The sequence below is a fragment of the Grammomys surdaster genome, unplaced genomic scaffold (genome assembly GCF_004785775.1).
Source record: "Grammomys surdaster isolate TR1022 unplaced genomic scaffold, NIH_TR_1.0 129, whole genome shotgun sequence".
In the NCBI taxonomy this organism is placed as follows: domain Eukaryota; kingdom Metazoa; phylum Chordata; class Mammalia; order Rodentia; family Muridae; genus Grammomys; species Grammomys surdaster.
In genome coordinates this window covers 20,855,885-20,873,414 of record NW_021604587.1, presented here as the reverse complement: position 1 = coordinate 20,873,414, position 17,530 = coordinate 20,855,885, and the positions used below count along the sequence as shown (strand labels likewise).

The 17,530-nt window shown below is 47.2% G+C and overlaps 2 protein-coding genes across 4 annotated transcripts in view; both read right to left on the bottom strand.

The window, feature by feature from the left end:
* The window catches only part of Ncaph (non-SMC condensin I complex subunit H), a 26,362-nt gene extending 18,043 nt beyond the window's left edge, over positions 1-8,319 (bottom strand). Inside the window, exons 1-4 of the mRNA XM_028755834.1 lie at positions 8,212-8,319; positions 1,653-1,890; positions 1,270-1,360; positions 137-229 (exon numbers count right to left, since the gene is read on the bottom strand). Of these exons, the coding sequence (XP_028611667.1) occupies positions 137-229; positions 1,270-1,360; positions 1,653-1,890; positions 8,212-8,230 (441 nt within the window). The 5' untranslated portion in view covers positions 8,231-8,319. The remainder of the gene's footprint in view (positions 1-136; positions 230-1,269; positions 1,361-1,652; positions 1,891-8,211) is intronic.
* Positions 8,320-13,735: 5,416 nt separating this feature from the next.
* Positions 13,736-17,096, bottom strand: Itpripl1 (ITPRIP like 1). Of its 3 annotated transcripts, XM_028755601.1 has the most exons (3): positions 16,896-17,096; positions 15,665-15,905; positions 15,044-15,417 (listed from the first exon to the last, which is right to left on the bottom strand). In XM_028755601.1, the coding sequence occupies exons 2-3, from the start codon at positions 15,889-15,891 to the stop codon at positions 15,153-15,155; spliced, it is 492 nt and encodes a 163-aa protein (XP_028611434.1). In that variant the 5' UTR covers positions 15,892-15,905; positions 16,896-17,096; the 3' UTR covers positions 15,044-15,152. The 3 variants fall into 3 exon arrangements, with proteins under 3 accessions (XP_028611426.1, XP_028611416.1, XP_028611434.1); XM_028755593.1 differs by having other exon boundaries at positions 13,736-15,905; positions 16,887-17,096; XM_028755583.1 differs by having other exon boundaries at positions 13,736-15,905.
* Positions 17,097-17,530: the final 434 nt, after the last annotated feature.

Sequence of the window (17,530 nt, the reverse complement as noted above, 5' to 3'; positions counted from 1 at the left end):
TTGTGTGTGCAGAATCCAAGTGTGTGAATGGTACTGTCTCACCAGGGAGCTCTTGTGCATAGAATCTAAGTGTGTTACAGTAAGCATTGGAGATAAGCACTGGGTGTGCTGTACCGGAAGTGTGCATTCTCCTTACTTTAAAGTTGGTTGGTTCTGTGTCTTTCTGCTTCAGAATCTCTGACATGAAATCAATCAAATGCAAGCCAAAAGCATTCTTGGTAGTGATTTTCTGGAGGAAAAAAAAATTAAAAATTTATTACTAATAGGCTTGGGTTATAAGTGCATGCAAATAAAGTTTACATACAAACACCTATCATGTAAATAACCCCACTACAGTTTACAATACAAACACCCAAACTGATCTCAGTTGCCGTAACCACTTGCAACACAGCCTAACTTGTATGGATCCCTCCTTCTGAGAGCTCTAACGCTCTGCTCTGAGAATTCCGCACAGAGGACTCAGTCAAGTTGGGACCTGGAGCAGGAAAGTCTGCGATGTGTCACATCACCCAGTTTATATGTGGGAAGGAGAGGGCTCTAATGCGGGGTGACGCCAGAACTCATTATTAGCTTCTACCTGATGTGAGCCATGTTGTGTGAGAGGTCCTGAGAGTAGACACTCATAAGAACAACATCAAAGCTCTGACAGAAACAGTACAGCCACACTAGAGAATGAACAAACCATTACGCCTCCTACCTAAATCAAGAAAGCCCAGAATAGCCGGGCAGTGGTGGCGCATGCTTTTAATCCCAGCACTTGGGAGGCAGAGGCAGGCAGATTTCTGAGTTCGAGGCCAGCCTGGTCTACCGAGTGAGTTCCAGGACAGCCAGGGCTACACAGAGAAACCCTGTCTGGAAAAACAAAACAACAACAACAAAAAAAAAAACCAAAAAAATAAAAAAACAAAAAAGAAAGCCCAGAATCATAATTGGGCATGCTAGTGTACACCTGAAATCTCGGGAACTGATACAAGTTCAAGGCCAGCCTGAGCTACATAGCACAATCCTGCCTAAATAAATATAAACTAAGCTGGGCATGGTGGGATACACCTTTGATCCCAGAGATTGGGAGGTAGAGGCAGGTAGATCTCTAGTAGTTCAGGGTCAGCCTGGTCTACAAAGTGAGTTCCAGGACAGCCAGGGCTATACAGAGAAACTCTGTCTCAAAAAACCAAAAAAGCAAACAAGAAAAACCAAAAAGCAAACTAACCAAAAAAACCAAGCCAACAGCAACAACAACAACAAAAATTCAAACCAACAAGTACTCACATTTTCAGTAGAAAGCTTGATACAGGTAGAGTAATGTTCTGTAATCTGTGTGTTTGTAAACTTAGATATGGTAGTTGAAACATCAATATTCCTAAATGAAAAACAAAAATTTAGCAAGGATCTACAATACACAAACCCGGGAGGTGAAGGTGCTTGACGCCAAAACTGATGACCTAAGAGTGATCCCTGAAGCCAAAGGAGGGGAAGAGTAACTTCTGCTCTGACTTACACACGCGCATACGTGTGCACAGTCACACATGCACACGCACACACACAAAATAAACATATTAAAATGAGGAACAAACAGCAATGACGTCCTCTGGAGGCACCAGGACCTCACAACCCATGGCACCCCGGCAGAACTGAGGCAGAACTGCACTCACCTGTTAGGGGAGGCCAGATGAATCGAGTCTGTACTGAACTGCAGGTCAAAGACCCTGGAGCGTCTCCGCTGCATACGTTCCTTTTCATCGTCATTCTGAGGAAAGGCTTCCAGGACTGGGGTTTTAGGAGTGCCGAGAGGGGCCTTCCCAGGCCGGGATACTGGAAGCTCCCGTTCCAAAGGTGAGGAAACGATGTCCTGTTGTCCATGGGTCTTCAGAGAAGAGTTATTCATTGTTCCTGGTGACAGAACAAAATACTTGCTCAAGAAAGCTTCAACAGAATAATTTCCTATATGGAAAGGGGACCTGGCCGGGCGGTGGTGGCGCACGCCTTTAATCTCAGCACTTGGGAGGCAGAGGCAGGCAGATCTCTGAGTTCTAGAGTTCGAGGCTAGCCTGGTCTACAGAGTGAGTTCCAGGACAGCCAGGGCTGCACAGAGAAACCCTGTCTCGAAAAAACCAAAAAAAAAAAAAAAAAAAAAAAAAGGAAAGGGGACCTGGCCCTGTTGTGGGGCCCTCTGCATGGTCTCTTTGATTCCTTACAATGCATAATGCTAGACACTACAATTTGGGTTTCTGGGTGGAGTGGGGGTTGAGGAGTAAAGAAAAGATGATAGGACATATATCCACTTCACAGCTACTATTCAAGCAAAATGAATGGCAGGGTAAGACTTGGGGTGGAGTTGACTGGTAGAGCATTTGCCTAGCATGCTCAAGGATGGCCCATTCCCAGCACTTCCAAGGACAGAGAGATGGATGAGGCAAAGCTGCTGCCTTTGATAAGCTCACAAACCGGCAGAACAGACACCTGTCACTCATAATCCCAGGCCAGGGAGACACTGGTGCTAAACAACGAGGAGGCTGGTCTATAGTCACACAGACTGGGCTCTGATCCTGACTCCTCCTTGTCTTGGCAGGAAGATGAGAAATAACACTGGAAATATGTAAAACACAGACAAGACATATGCAAATGCAAAAGCCTTAAACAGTGACTACATTAACCAAGCACACAAGAAAGAGAAACTCAAGTTTCCTCACCTCTGATGTGTCTCAACTCAACACCAAATTTTTATAATCTATTTTTATTTTATCTGTACTGGTGTTTTGCCTACACATATGTCTGTGTGAAGGTGCCAGATCCCCTGGAACTGGAGTTACAGGTAGTTGTGAGCTGCCGTGTTTGTGTTTGTGTGTGCGTGTGTTTGTGCGTTTGCATGCTGAAAATTAACCCGGGTCTTCTGGAAAAGCAGTCAGTGCTGTTACCCACTGGGCCATCTCTCCAGCCCCAGCCCCAACTACAGGAAATTCTTAGAATCACCTAAGAAATGGTTTTACTAGGAATATTTTATCTAAATGTTACTAACACTTTAGATCTTACTGCCACCCTGTAAGAAATATAAGAACAGGGGAATGAGTCAAAAGGGACAAATAAACATTTACCTAAATTGAGAATGGGGACACTGTATACAAAAACCAGTGCACACCAATCCCAGCATCTAGGAGGCTGAGGCAGGAGAACTGCAAAGAGTTCAAGCCCAGCCTGGGCTACATAATGAGCTGGGTCTCAAAAAGGAAATGAACGAAAACTTAGTATCATTAAAGATAAGAACTGTGGCAGAAGCAAGACCTTCCTGATGATCGAATGCCTGAGGGCTGGCAAGCCGCAGACTGAAATACAAGGCTCCGACTTTAAGTCTAGTGGCACACCTCGTTACATCACAGGCGGCTCTGCTTGTGCCCAAGGACTGGCTATTTAGAGAAAAGAAAGCTCAGCCGTCTTTATGGGTACTGATTCAGACAAGCAGTGCTGAGACACAAACTAGTGCCAGGGAGCACAGAAAAAGGGCGGCTGGGCTGAGTGGTGCTTGCTTATGATGCTGGAGTTGGTGGGACACTGAAGTTTGAAGCCAGCCTGGTCTGTGTAACAAGTTCCAGGCAGGCAGGGGCTACACAGTGATACAGTCTCAAAACAAGTAAAAAGTAACAAGCTAAGTATCAAAAAAGCCAGGGGAGCTCTTCTAGATGAAAAGAAACCAACTGGCCACATAAACCAAAAGCAGCACATAAGTTTCAGCCAAGCCCTGCTCAAAAAGGTAGCTAAGAGCAACATTTGGGGGTGATTTTGGAAATCTAGAATAAAGTCTAGACCTTAAGTCTAGGAAATCAATTTTTATTATCTTAGGTATCACAGTGACATTTTGATGTAGAAGGTCACTTCTTGGAGGTGTGTGAGAAACAGCTTCCGTGTGGAGCAATCTGAAGAATGTAATTGTAAACACAAGTAAACTGTGGTAAAACATGGGCAACTGTTGGACTCAGATCGTGGCTACAGAGTATTTCCTGTCTTGGTACTTCAATTAAAAGTTGGGAATCAGATGGTGTATGTGATGGGTATTTGTGTTTTGGGGAGAGAGTGAGGCAGGAAAGGAATAGGGAGGACAGGAGCTGTGAGTGAGGTGGCTTTAAATACAGTGGCCAGGGTAGGCTTTTCCAAAAATGTCACACCAGAAAGTATCAAAGCCATGAAGACCGTCTGGAAAAAACAAGTGGAAGCAGGGGGCACAAGCCAAAGGTGAGAACATGCTGGCACATGTCAGGGCCTACTGACAGGACTAACTACAGCAGCCTATGGACACAGCAAGGCCTCTCCAGAGGCTAACAAGGCATCATGCTTCCAGGGCCAAGGAGAAAAAACACTAGTCAGAGCAATGGAAGACAGATTAGCCAGGAGTGTCTGGGCCTGACTCACAACCACTGTGAGGCTTTTTTTTTTTTTTTTTTTTTTTTTTCCGAGACAGGGTTTCTCTGTGTAGCCCTGGCTGTCCTGGAACTCACTTGGTAGACCAGGCTGGCCTCGAACTCAGAAATCCTCCTGCCTCTGCCTCCCAAGTGCTGGGATTAAAGGTGTGCGCCACCACTGCCCGGCTTGTAATGACTTTACATACCACCTCACCCCAAAAAAATATTCAGACAGGGTCTCATGTAGCCTAGGCTGGCCTCAAACTCACAACAGCTGAGAGGATGACCTTCAACTTCTCATCTTCTTGCCTCTACCTCTTGCATTCTGGCATTCCAGGCATATACCACCATGCCTGGTTTACATGGTGCTGGGATCTAATCCAGGGCTCACTCAACGCTAGGCAAGCATTCTACCTACTGAGCTACATCCCCAGTCCTACCTGTGCACCTTAAATGCAGTGAGAAAGGACATGACTGGGTAACAATGAGAGGAAAAACAAAATGAGCTAACCTGAGCTTCTGGCTGACAGAGGACCCTTCTGGTTGTCACAGTGAGAATCAAGTAAGAACCAGTTAGAAGGGACTTAAGAGTAAGCAACCATCTTAACAGTGAGATGATCAGACAGGTGGCAATACTGCAGGCAAGAGGTACATAGACACTGGATAGGTCTCCATGATGTCAGCCTGACTTCTGATGGTTGAAATGTGGACTGTGAAGGCTGAAGGCTAACTCCGGTTATCATCGACAGCTGACTGAGTTGCCTGGACCTGAGGAAGCTACAGAAGAAGCATGCTGCGGGGCAGGAGGCGTCTCACATTTTCTAGCCAGCCAACTGGACTACACAGCTGGAGGGGTAATGGTAGATTTTAGGGGGCAATTTCCAGCTAGATGGTTTGGGAGTCCCCAGCGGGTATTCATTTAACACCCATTTAACACCAGATGAGCTCACAAAAAAGGTGAATGAAGAGGAGCCGATGCCTGAGATGGGTCTCAGGATACTTACAAAACCACACAACAGGAAGAGGGCTGGGGAAGCATGCGTAGTTGGGGAAAGCCAGCACGGCTCTACCAACTAAGCCATGTGTCCTCCGTGGCTTTTATTGTCTTTGTGAACTCAGCAGCTAGGGGGACAGTGAGGGAGAAGGCACTGGAGCGCTAAGGAAAGGAAGAGGTGGTCATCTAGAACTAGGACATGAATCAAGTGGGGAGTGTGGCATAGCTCAGCAGCCCTGAGGATTTCTCTCTGGCCACTGTCAAGTGTGCAGAACAGCAGTGTTTAAATTAACCAGGGTTATGGGTATTGCCAAGAACCTGTAAGAAAGTAAGAGGACACAGGAAGACACGTGGTCATAATGACCGACTAGGAAAGTAACATAAGTAAGGAAAGGTACACAAGGTGGCAATAGGTGGTGAGAACCCATAGAATATAGGTCACAGAAACAAAAGCCTACTTCAGTATGTGAGTAAGAGAAAATGAGCTGGACACATAGCAGTGACAGCAAACACAGACGACAGACTATCCCATTACCGCTAATGACATGGTCAACGTGTGACTGTGGCACTGCTGTTTTAGAGCAAGACACAAGATTCCTGGAAGGAGATGAAAGAACCCTAACTCATCCTCATCCCTACCCCCATTTAAGAAACAGAGAACATTGCTTTAAACATGGCTTCATCACGTATTAGCTAAGAAAACTTCAGACAAGCAAACAAGCTGTCTCTGCTTTACCATCGCCCTAAATGGAAGAACGTCTGGCTTTGGGTATGGATGGTGGAAGAGTCCTTGTCTAGCCCTCATCCTTGGCTGGTAGGTGGGCATGTGCTGAGAGGAAGGGAGAGGGAGGGAGGGAAAGGGGGAAAAAGGGGAAAAGGAGAGAAATGAGAGGAGGGAAGGAGGGAGAGGAAGAAAGAATGCTCAGAGAGAGAACCGGGCACAGACCTTGCTGTTCCCAAACAGAAGACACAGTGCAATTACGATATGCACAGTAACATTTTATAGGAACACAGAAAAATAAGAGGCTGGGAATAGAGAGCAATATAGAATTAATATAGACTTCTTGCCGGCACGCACACACCACGGCACAAGACTTCACTACAAAAGTAAACAAAGAAACGCTATAAAGACTTCACTACAAAAGTAAACAAAGAAACGCTATAAACAATAAATGCCTGTCCACAGGCAGCGGGGGCAAAGGCAGTCCAAAACCTTTACAATGCTTCCTACAAGCCGAAGAGTACAGTTAACACAACTCTCATCCAACACCAAGACAAAACAAAAAGGTCAAGAGAGGAAAAATCAAGACATATGTGACTCTATAAATGTGGGCAAGGAAAGGATTTGAGAACTGGAAGCACTGAGGGACTGATCTTTAGATCCTCCCCAATTGCTCTCTGAGGTGGGCAGTGTACGTCTAGTTCAACAGATTGTTACTGAAGTCAAGAGCACTTCCTTCTGCCTGTCTTCTTCCTCCCGCTCCCTCAGCCCCTCTGCTCTGCTGCTTTGGTTCTCAGCCTGAAGTGGGCACTTCAGGACTTGTCTCTTTTTCTTCTTGAGCTGCTCCTGGCTCCTGTGAGAGCCATAACTTGAGTTTTTCCCAGTGCCCTCCTCTCACCCTCTCAGTCACCTGCTGCTGGCCCTGAATGTACTCTCCACAAGGTCTGTCTAGTGTTCTCACCCGTACCCATGGCTTTATGAACTCCATGATGGAGAAAAACAAATCTACTTCTCAGCCTATGGACCTCTGTCAAACTCATCCAGTAGATACGGAGCCCTCCACCCGAGCACCTCTCCAGGAAGTCCTAGGCAACACATCCAAAATGAAACTATTATTCGAAAACTCTTTCTTAGGTCTACCAGGTCCTGCCTGTTGTCAGTCTCACTAAGCTTAGTTATGATGGTCTAGCTCAGTGGTTCTCAACCTTCCTAATGCTGTGACCCTTTGACACAGTTCCCCATGTTATTGTGACCCCAACCATAAAATTATTTTCATTGCTACTTCATAACTGTAAATTGCTACTGTTATGAATCGTAATGTAAATATCTGTGTTTTCTGATGGTCTTAGGCAAACCCTGTGAAAAGGTCATTTGACACCTTCCCATGGGAACAAAGGTGTACCTATGGTGTAGTTAACTCCTAGACCAGTCCAGATTCCTTCCTGGCTCTTCTCTCGTACGCTCTGCCCATAACGTTCTTCCCAATGTTTGCTTACAAATCTGGAGTCCATGATGGGCAGGAGTAACAGCCCATCTGTCAAATATTTCCTGTACTGTCTCAACTTGACACAAACCCCAAGAGGAAAGGGTATTTATCTGTTTTGTTTCCCCGCTCCCGCCGCCCCCTTTAGGAGTGGGTTTTCTGTAATCCAGGCTAGCCTCAAAGTCGCTACAGCTGAGGATAACCTTGAACTTCTGATCCTCCAGGCTCCAACTCAAGTGCCCAGGCTTCTTCTGTTGCGAATCTCGGCATCCCAAAGGAAGCCCTCAAGACTTTTGAATCAGTTCCAAAACACAGGCACGTATCCTCAACACAGAGTGGTCGACACTTTGCTTCCACAGCTCCCCATACAACGTCCAGTCTAGAAAAACCCCCACTTTGTCTTCCGTTAGAACCGGGGCGCAGGGAGCATTAGAGTCCGGGCGCCACTGGCAGCTGCACCCTGATTGGCCCAGCGCCCCGCTTTCCCTTGCCTTCTCTTCCCCTCCCCCGTCTCAGCCCCCGGCCAAACCCCGCTGAACACATTCGTCCCTTCTGGACCTGTCCACGTGAGCACCCTTCGGTCCTGATCCTGCCAGCCGTGCCTGTACCCACTCGAGCTCACCTGAGCGCGGAACCCTCATCTTGCTCTCCACGTCTCCAGAGTAAGTTTTAAATCGCGAGCGCCAAGCGTAGAAGCGCGGTAACCGACGCGTGACGTCACCGGGGCGTGGCCTTTGGTGCGCCTGCGCAGACCGTCTAAGCCCCTGATAAAAAGAATGGCTGCGGCAAGCTGGCGGGAAGTTCCTCCCTTAAGTCTACTCTGGTGAGCTTGGTGCGTTGGTGACCCAGCTGAAGACATTTGGAAACACTCTGGCGCCGAGCGCTGGACGCGGAGTAGGATATGTGGATTTGGGCAGCCAAAGGCTGAGCTTTCCTAGAATCTGGATTGTAATTGGGAGGCAGGTTCTGAGGAATCGAGGTTCTTTGTCTTAAAAGACGTGTTCTTTGTGGGTTAAAAAAGCTGTCCTTATTCGAAGTTCCAGGCAGACAAGAAGGAATGTAAAGCATTGTGTATGCATGTGTACACTCCACCCAGAGTACTGTGTACGTATACATCACCAAGAGCATTGTGTGTTCATTTGCGTACACATATCCCAGAACATTGTGTTTACATATGTTTATACCCTCAGTACAGTTTGCATGTGTATACACTTCCAAAGAGCTTTCTGTATGCATTTGTGTGTACATGTCTATACACACACATACCAGAGCATTGTGTATGCACTTATACACGGACATACTAGAATATTGTGTAAGCATGTGTATCTGCACAAGGGCATTGTGTTCATATATCTATACACATGCATGCACACACATTTTAAAATGAATTTTTGTCCAGATTCTTGTAAAAGGCTTTTTGGAAACCACCTACCTACCATCTTTTCCTTGACATCATCTGTCTTCCTACTAGATATCTGCAGTGCCCCTCATTTTTGTAAGCAAAGCACTGCCCTTTGTTGAAAGCTACTTAAAAAAAAAAAAAAAAAAAAGGGCTGGCAGTGGTGGCACACGCCTTTAATCCCAGCACTTGGGAGGCAAAGACAGGCAGAAAGATTTCATTTTATGTGTATGAATGTTTTCCCTGTGTATATGTACATTTATCACATGCATGGCTGGTACCTGAGAAGATCAGAAAAGGGTGTCAAATCCCCTGGGACTGGAGTGACAGATGTTTGCAAGCCACCATGTGGGTGCTGGGAATGAAACCCAGGTTCTCTTCGAGAGCATCGAGTACTCTGAACCACCACTTCTCTAACCTCAAAAGCTGCTCTTTAAAGCCACTTAGTTTTTGCATGAGTTTGCAGAATCACCTTAGAATGAGGCAGAGTGGTGTTAACAGGCCCCAGACCTTAGCACAACTGACTCCATGACCATTCAGACTGTTAAACTCATCATGTAGATAGGAGAACCTGCCAAAAGGAAAACAAAGACTTCATCCATCCAAGTCCGCAGTTCTGGGAAAGTCTCTAAACGTTCTAACTTTGCTTTTTAGCTTCTGTAGTTCCACGTCTGGCTAACTGTTCGTGTTAACTGAAGTGTGTCAACCCAGGACATGATTTTTGTTCTTAAAAGTTCACCATGAGAAAGGCTCAGGGCTGCATTGGAATCCTGAACGCTCAGTACAGCCATCAGCCACCTAACAAAGACTTTCTATGGGCTTAAACCCACTTCCAAACAGTCCTCTCTGGTGGACAACCCACAACAGTGGGATTATGGAGAGAAGAGATTACAATGTCCCTCACCTTCCTGAATGCTGTCGACCACCCAGGATCTTCACATCAATACCCAGGATGGACACTTTTTGCCTCTGGGAAGAAAAAAAAATCTCTGTAAGACCCTCCCCTTTTTATCCACATCACCTTGCTAGAATATGATCCCCTTCCTAGTGAGCCCAGAGTGACATTTGCCAAGTGTAAATCTGACCTCACTCCCATTTGTCTTACAAATTTTATTTATTTATTTATTTATTTATTTATTTATTTATTTATTTACCGAATCCTCCCAGAAGTCTAAAACCTCTTCAAAGATTCCATTGTTCTGGGAACTTCCAAAGGGACCTACAGTGATTTACAGGGCCCCTCTTTCTCTCTCTCTCTCTCTCTCTCTCTCTCTCTCTCTCTCTCACTCTCTCTTTCACACACACACACACACACACACACACACACCCTACCCACAGGCTCTTCAGCTTTGTTCTGTGCTTGTCACCTTCCCTCCCTCTTCCAGCCATCGGGCCTTTTATCAGACTTGTCTTCATCCTGCCTGCTCCTTGCACAGTTTTCTGTGTGCATGCTCTCTTCCACTTAGAAATCTCTCCATCTTTATCTTCCTCCAGTTAGCTCCAGTCAGGTTTCGGTTCCTACCAGTTCCCCAGGAAAGCAATCCCAGAAACACAGAAGGCTCCTTCTTGGAGACATTGATATTCAAACTAAGAGCAACGAGCACTGAAGGAGTAGTGGGTGGCTCTGAATTAGAGGCCCTGAAGAACTGGGTTGGAACTTCTGACAAAGGAAAGATGCTAAGTGGCCGGCTGGCTGACGCTGGAGGCTATGCTGGGGCAATAATGAGCCTCCTAAGCTGACTGCTTGGCTCTGGGCCAGCTCCATGCCCAGGGTCTATAGGCCAAGCTTGCCCAGGCAGGTCTTTCACATCCTACTCTGAATGCCTCCTTTGTTTTGGAGTTAAGGCTACAAAGGGTGCCAAAAGATTAAGTGATTTATCACTAGCATCAGAGGCATGTGAAGCTCAGTTCCTCTCTTTGTACAGAAGTGAAGTACTCGGCCCCTCCCCCAACTATAGGCTGCCAGAAGACCCACAGTACATCAGATTCTACTTCCTTAAAATCCAAGAGAAATAACTTTAGTTTGGGTGAGGAACAACAGTTATCAACTGGCCAAACAAACAACCTTTGTCTACAGATTTGCTGACTTTTGCTATAACAGTTTCTGATTTAAATCATCAAGTTACTGAGACCAAAAGGAATTGCTGTTAAAATGACTTTTCAATATCCTGGCCCTATGGTGGTGCATGCCTTTCTCCTCACCCATGTGAGGAGGCAAAATGCTAATGCACATAAAATAAAAATAAATCCGATAGATAGATAGATAGATAGATAATCCCAGCATTCCTGAGGCAGAAAAAAAAAGTAAAGAAAAATGCTTTACATTCTTTGCTCTTTTTTTTTTTTTGTCTGCAATTGAAATCCTTCATCTCCTAAATCCTGGGCTATGAACTAGCAATTAATTTATTAACTTTAGAACTTTCAAACAATAACATACAACCCTGATCTTAAAACCAATACATTTGCTTTTCAGAGTTATTGGACCGGTTAATCTTGTTTCATTCCAAAGCCCACAGTGAAAGGTTGCTAGGCGGGTACCTTATCCCAGGTGCAACCACAGGAACGCTGCACACCCTCTCTGTACCTCAGTCTCTCACACACACAGTACAGAGCCTGTGTGATGTGATGGGCTATCATAGGAGGACAGAGTGAATGACTACTGAGAACAGCAGCGTCTGCACTGCTCAGAGAACTCCATTCCCATTACTGGAACTGCTGCTGTATCCTGAGGGCTGGCCAGGTTCTATAGCCTCCTATCTGGAGAGGTTCCCCATTTAAATTGTTAAGAATGTCCCCAGTGGCTGGGCAGTGGTGGTGCATGCCTTTAATTCCAGCACTTGGGAGGCAGAGGCAGGCAGATTTCTGAGTTCGAGAGTTCGAGGCTAGCCTGGTCTACAGAGTAAGTTCCAGGACAGTCAGAGCTACACAGAGAAACCCAGTCTCGAAAAAAAACAAAAAACAAAACAAACAAAAAAGAATGTCCCCAGTGCACTACAGGTCTGTTCTTTCCATTACTCACCCCCCTACACACACACACATCCTGTACCTTCTGCCCCACCCAGCTGTGCTGACTATTCTCCTTTGTAGCCTTCCCCCCAACTCATAATTTCATGCTTTCTTTCTTGTCTGTCAGATGAGAAACAACCCTGCAGACGTAGCAATCATAGCACCTTCTTCCTGCCCCAGCAGATTCCTACAGCATTCTGTTTGTAGTTACTAAAAGCTTTTAATTTAGTTGAAATCTGGGTTTAGGCCTCGTGGAAATTAATAACTTAGACAGTCCTTAACTTTATGAGTTTTTTTTTTTTTCCTGGCCAGTGGCCATGCCACTGGAAACCTCGGAGCAGACTGGTTCAAGGTGCATTGAGAAACACCAGGATATACCAGCTAGAGCTGTCAGAGACACAAGAACTTCTAGGGAAAGGTATGTAACAGTGTTGTTAGTGAACAGATTCCAGTTCATACAGAGAACAGCCTCCATTTTTATTTTTATTTTTATTTTTTGGAGTTAATATAGAAGCAGATAGTTTTCTAAAAGGTCTATAGACATTGTAAAAACAGAAGTCCCGCCAGCATAGAACCATCACCCCATCCTCTTACCTGGAAAGCAGGTAATGTGGAAGTATATAGAACCTCTGTGTAGCAAGAATTTCAAATATTGACATCAGTTTCTAGAATTCTTTTATTTTTGGCTATGGTGTGGATTTCTCCACAGAAGCCCCAAAGGCTAACATCTGATACCTCCTTCCTCACCAACTGCAGACAGAGGGCAAGTCAAAGGGCCAGGGTCTCCTTCCCAGCAGATTTCCTGGCAGTGTTGAGTACAGAACAGCCTTGATATTTCAAAAACAACCACACCCATAACTAATTTTTTAAATATTCCTCAAGAAGCAGAAGGTTTTGGAACACGTGACAATCACCGTCGACACTTAGAGCTGATCTGTTTCACAGGCCTTCCTGCTCAGCCCTGGCAAGGGGCCTGGACTGTGATGACTCCTCGTTTCAAAACCACAAAGTCAAGTAACCTCTTTGTCATCTTTGAAAAGAGAATGGAAAGCCTTCACCAGAGCAATGCACAAGGGGCAGCTCAGCCTTTCCATTTAACAAACAGACCACTCTCTAGGAAACAAATTGTCCATCCTAGAGCCTCCAGAAAACCATCACCAGGAAGAGCTTTCTAATACTCCTTCCAGGAACGAGGAAGGTCATCAGGTGTCGCTTATTTCATTAAGTATAGAAAATACATTCTCTCAATATCGGACAGATCACCACCAACATAATAGATCAAAATTAACAAATATTTGGGTACTCAGACACACAAAAACAGCTATAAATTTGTATGCCGATTAAGAAAAAGAAAAGAACAGGGCTGGAAAGTTGGCTCAGTGGTTAAGAGCACTGGCTGCTCTTCCAGAGGATCCAAGTTAATTTCCTAGTACCCACACAGCAGCTCACAACCACCTTTAACTCCAGATCCAGGGGAACTAATGCCCTCTTCTGCCCTCTGCAGGGATTACATGCATATGATGCATAGACTTGAATGCAGACAAAACACTCATACACATGAAATATAAATACATCTTTGCCTGGCGGTGGCAGCACATATTCCCAGTACTTGGGAGGCAGAGGCAGGTGATCTCTAGAAGTTTGAAGCCAGCCTGGTCTACGGAGTGAGTTCCAGGACAGACAGGGCCACACAGAGAAATCCTGTCTCTAAAAAAAAAACAAACAAAAAAGAAAAGAAACATCTTGGTTATACATTCAAACAGTCATGAAAACTTACATCTTGAAGTATAAATTGTGTCTGTCACTTCAAGGGAGAAAGGTGGAATGCATCAGTTTGGGTGAGAATTAGGCTAACAGTGCAATAAGCTGTTTCACAGGGAACACGGAGCCAGTCACAGAAAGAATGGAGCTAGGACGGAGGGATCCCTGGAGCTTTGGCTTCCAGTGTTGATACAAAGCACAGCTTGACAGGGTCTCAGGGCCACAGTGGCAAACCCCGCCGTAACATTCATTTCTGTGTACTTTTACTTTCTTTAGGTCATGACTAAAATTAAGTCAGGAGATAAACCCTCAGCCACCCCAGCCCTCCCAGATCAGGCTCCATGGGCTGCAGCCTTCTTCACATGCTTCTAAGAGTGATTGACTCTACTACAGTCCCACGTGCAAGGTGAAGGTCAGTCACATTTGCAGCCTGAGGAATCAGAAATACCTATATATATACATATATATGGATATATTTTAATGGCCATTCCATTAAAGTCCTTCAGCCAGTGGGGAGCAAGGCAGAGTTTTCACCTGGGCCAAAAGGTTGTGGAATTCTTCCACTGCCTGCGAGTGGGCCACTGGGTTTAGGACCAGGTGCTGGAAAAGGTTGACAGGCTCAGAATTCCGAAATGCCTTAGGAATTGGTATGGTCAGGGGCAGGTAGGTGTTACCAATGAGGAAATGATGGAGAGACCTTTGCTGGAGGCCTCGCCCTAAGAACCAGAGGAGATCCTGGAGGCGCTGAGAGAGCATGCCGTGCTGCCAGTCTGTCAGAGGCAGTCGCAGCAACAAGTGCATGAGGGCTGTTTTGAAGTGGTAGGAGGTGAGAATGGGGCGGGATGCCCCCGGGGGTAAGACCTGGTGGTCCTGAAGACTCAAAATAATCTGCAGGCACTTGAGGTGGCAGGTGTTCTCAGGGGCGAAGCGCCCCACCAGCTTCAGAAACAAGTGTTCACAAGCTGCAAAGGACTCAGGCCAATCCACACTGGTGAGCTGTTCTTGCTCAGGGGCCTGACTAACCAGGTAGACCAACGTATCTTCCCGTTGCACCCCTAGGACCAAACTGATGGATAGAGAGCGGCCTGAGCGGTAATCCAGCCTGAGCTTGCAGGAGGTGGTAGACGGTGGGAGTGTGAGCTTAAAGTCGTACTTGTGGGCCACTAGCGCCCAGGCATTGCTCACCATGTTTCGGAACCACTGCACAGTCTTACACACGTCCAGGTGCGAGCTGGTGCAGAGTGCTGCCTTGATGGAGCTAGTACACTTGCTCAACATGGCTGAGTGGTCCCTGTGGTGCACCAGGCATAGCACATCCCCCAAGAGCTTCTCATGTTTGCACATGCATTCAGAGTCCACCTTCACACAGCCACAACGACGGCCCAGAGCCGGATCTCTCATCTCCAAGATAAACACAGTGCCCTGTGGGGGGACAATGGGCACGAGGACATCAAACTTCTGTGTCTCGTGGAGGGTCCCCCACTTCTCAAAGGCAGCTCCAATGCCCAGGCAGTCCTCCAGCTGTGGGTGAGCCTCCCGGCGGCTGAGCACCCGACAGGCCTCAATGAGATCATCCACAAAGCTCTCCACAAACTCACAGGTGCAGGGCAGGTCACGGATGGCATTTTGGATATAATATTTGTAAAATGATTCCAGGGCTTCCTGGGAGGGAAAATCAGAGAGCCAGGTGTAAGAGGAGACGGGCACAACACGGATCTCTTCCTCTTCCTCCTCGCTGCTGGACTCAAAGGCCGGCTCATGCTGCATGTTCTGTCGCAGGAGCTCAAAGATGAGAAAAAGGCAAAAGAGGCCTGCATTCCACAGGTTTCCCAGTATCCAGCCCAGAGGCCCCCCATCTTGGCCGCTGTCCCGGAAGGGCCATCCCATGTCTTTCTTCCCCAGCACTAACTGGTCATCGGATGTGTCCCCTCTCCAGAAGTTCTCAGCTTTCTGCTTCTCCTCGGCTGCCCGACTTCTCTCTTCAAACTCTATCTCTAGCTGCCGCATCTCCTCGCTCATCCGTTTCTCCAGCTGCCGACTCCTGGCTAGTGTGTCCAGGTCCATCCGGTCACTGACCATCAGGGGGTGGTGAACAACATACATCACTGCCAAGAACATGAGGCTTATCACAGCCATGGAGGCCTCTGCATCTGGAGGAGTAGGAGGGTGGGGATCAGTGGTGATTTTCGGGGCACATCTGTTCTCCAGCACATAGTCCCCAGAGCCCTGGTACCTCAAATCCTGGATGCCAACTACTCAAGAGGAACAGAAAGTGCATAGAGCTAAGCTCTGAGTTAGCAAGAATGGTCTGCCTTGGGGAAAAGGAAGTGGAGACCATAGAATGTACCCTGAGTCAACCGCTTTCCTTCCACATACTGTGGGTGGTGTTTAGGTTGCCAGAGGGTGGATATGAGACTGTTTTTATTCCAGTACAAGATGGGGAGGGTGACCCTTACAGTGGGGTGGCCTCACCCGACTCATCGGTCCACCTCGGGCCCCAGATATGCCCTGCCAGTCCCAGAGGCTCCCTTCCACAGGCAGAAAACACAGAATCTTGTTTGGGCAATGTCTTCCCCATCCTTGGGTAGCCAGCCTCCGTCCCTAGCTGCAGCATCCCACTTCCTCTGTGACTTCACAACCCTACCTTGTGTCATTAGACCACCTAACCTCACCACTCTGCCCTGTGCTGCCAACTCCTTGGTACTACAATGATGAGGTTCTGAGGCAGGCTAGCATATGGCCATCAGTCCAACAAAGTGCCTGCAGAATTCAGTGCCCAAGACCCAACTGATAGACAGTAGCAGAGATTCCCTGGCCCTACAGCCCAACCACTGAAACCTGAAGCTTCCGGCCTTCACCCCAGTAATTCACCAGCTATGGGGCTTCTTGAGTCAAGAAGGGCAGTGCACCATGGCCATCGAGTTCAGGTGAGGGGCTCTCCTCGTTTTGGAATTGAGCCCAACTGCTCTCTCCATGAGCCCTGTTCAAAATACCCGGGCCACTGTCCCTGCTTCAAAGTGAAGGCCCCCTCTACCATTAGTAACTTCCCCAAACTCCACGTTTTCTCACCCATCTCTCCTGACCCAATTAAATACTCAAACTAAAAAGTTTCTCCTGGGACTTGGGGCCACCTTACTCACGGTCTCAGCAGGAGAGCGTTCTTAAAGAGACAGCGCGACCTGGCCGCCCTTGTCTTCTTCCGGGCGTACACGATGCTCCCAGTTCATACTCCGCACAAACTACGGGAGTCGTCCCGACGCGCTCTTTCTGGGTACAGACCATGTCTCTGGCGGTCCAAAGTCTATGGGCAGCGGACTGCTGCGACTACCACGCGGTGCTGGTCGCGGCGGACTCCAGCAATCCACAGCGGTTCCCGCCTCAGGGGTTCCGCCCCAGCAAGCCCCACCCCTTGCTCAAAGCCAAGAGGCGGGGCCCGGGGCAGAGACTTCCAGAGCTGGGGTCCTCCCTAAGGGCTCACACCTTTTGTTTCTAGTCGTCCTCCCTAGGGTTTGAAGGGACTGCAGAACACCTATGGCCACCTGCTCACAGCTGGTCGCTTCGTTCCTTGGCACAAAGCTGAAGAGCCTGCTGCCGCCTCCACCAGGCTTAGTTCCTCCTACCAGGACAATGTATGCTTACTGAGAATTTGAGTGGGAAGACGAGAAAGACTGACTGGGAAAAACCATTCTCACGTCTCCCTGGCTCTATGCAAGGTGAAAACGGAAATGAGAGGTTTTTAGGTACCACTAATAAGCCTCACTCGATGGGGAAGATG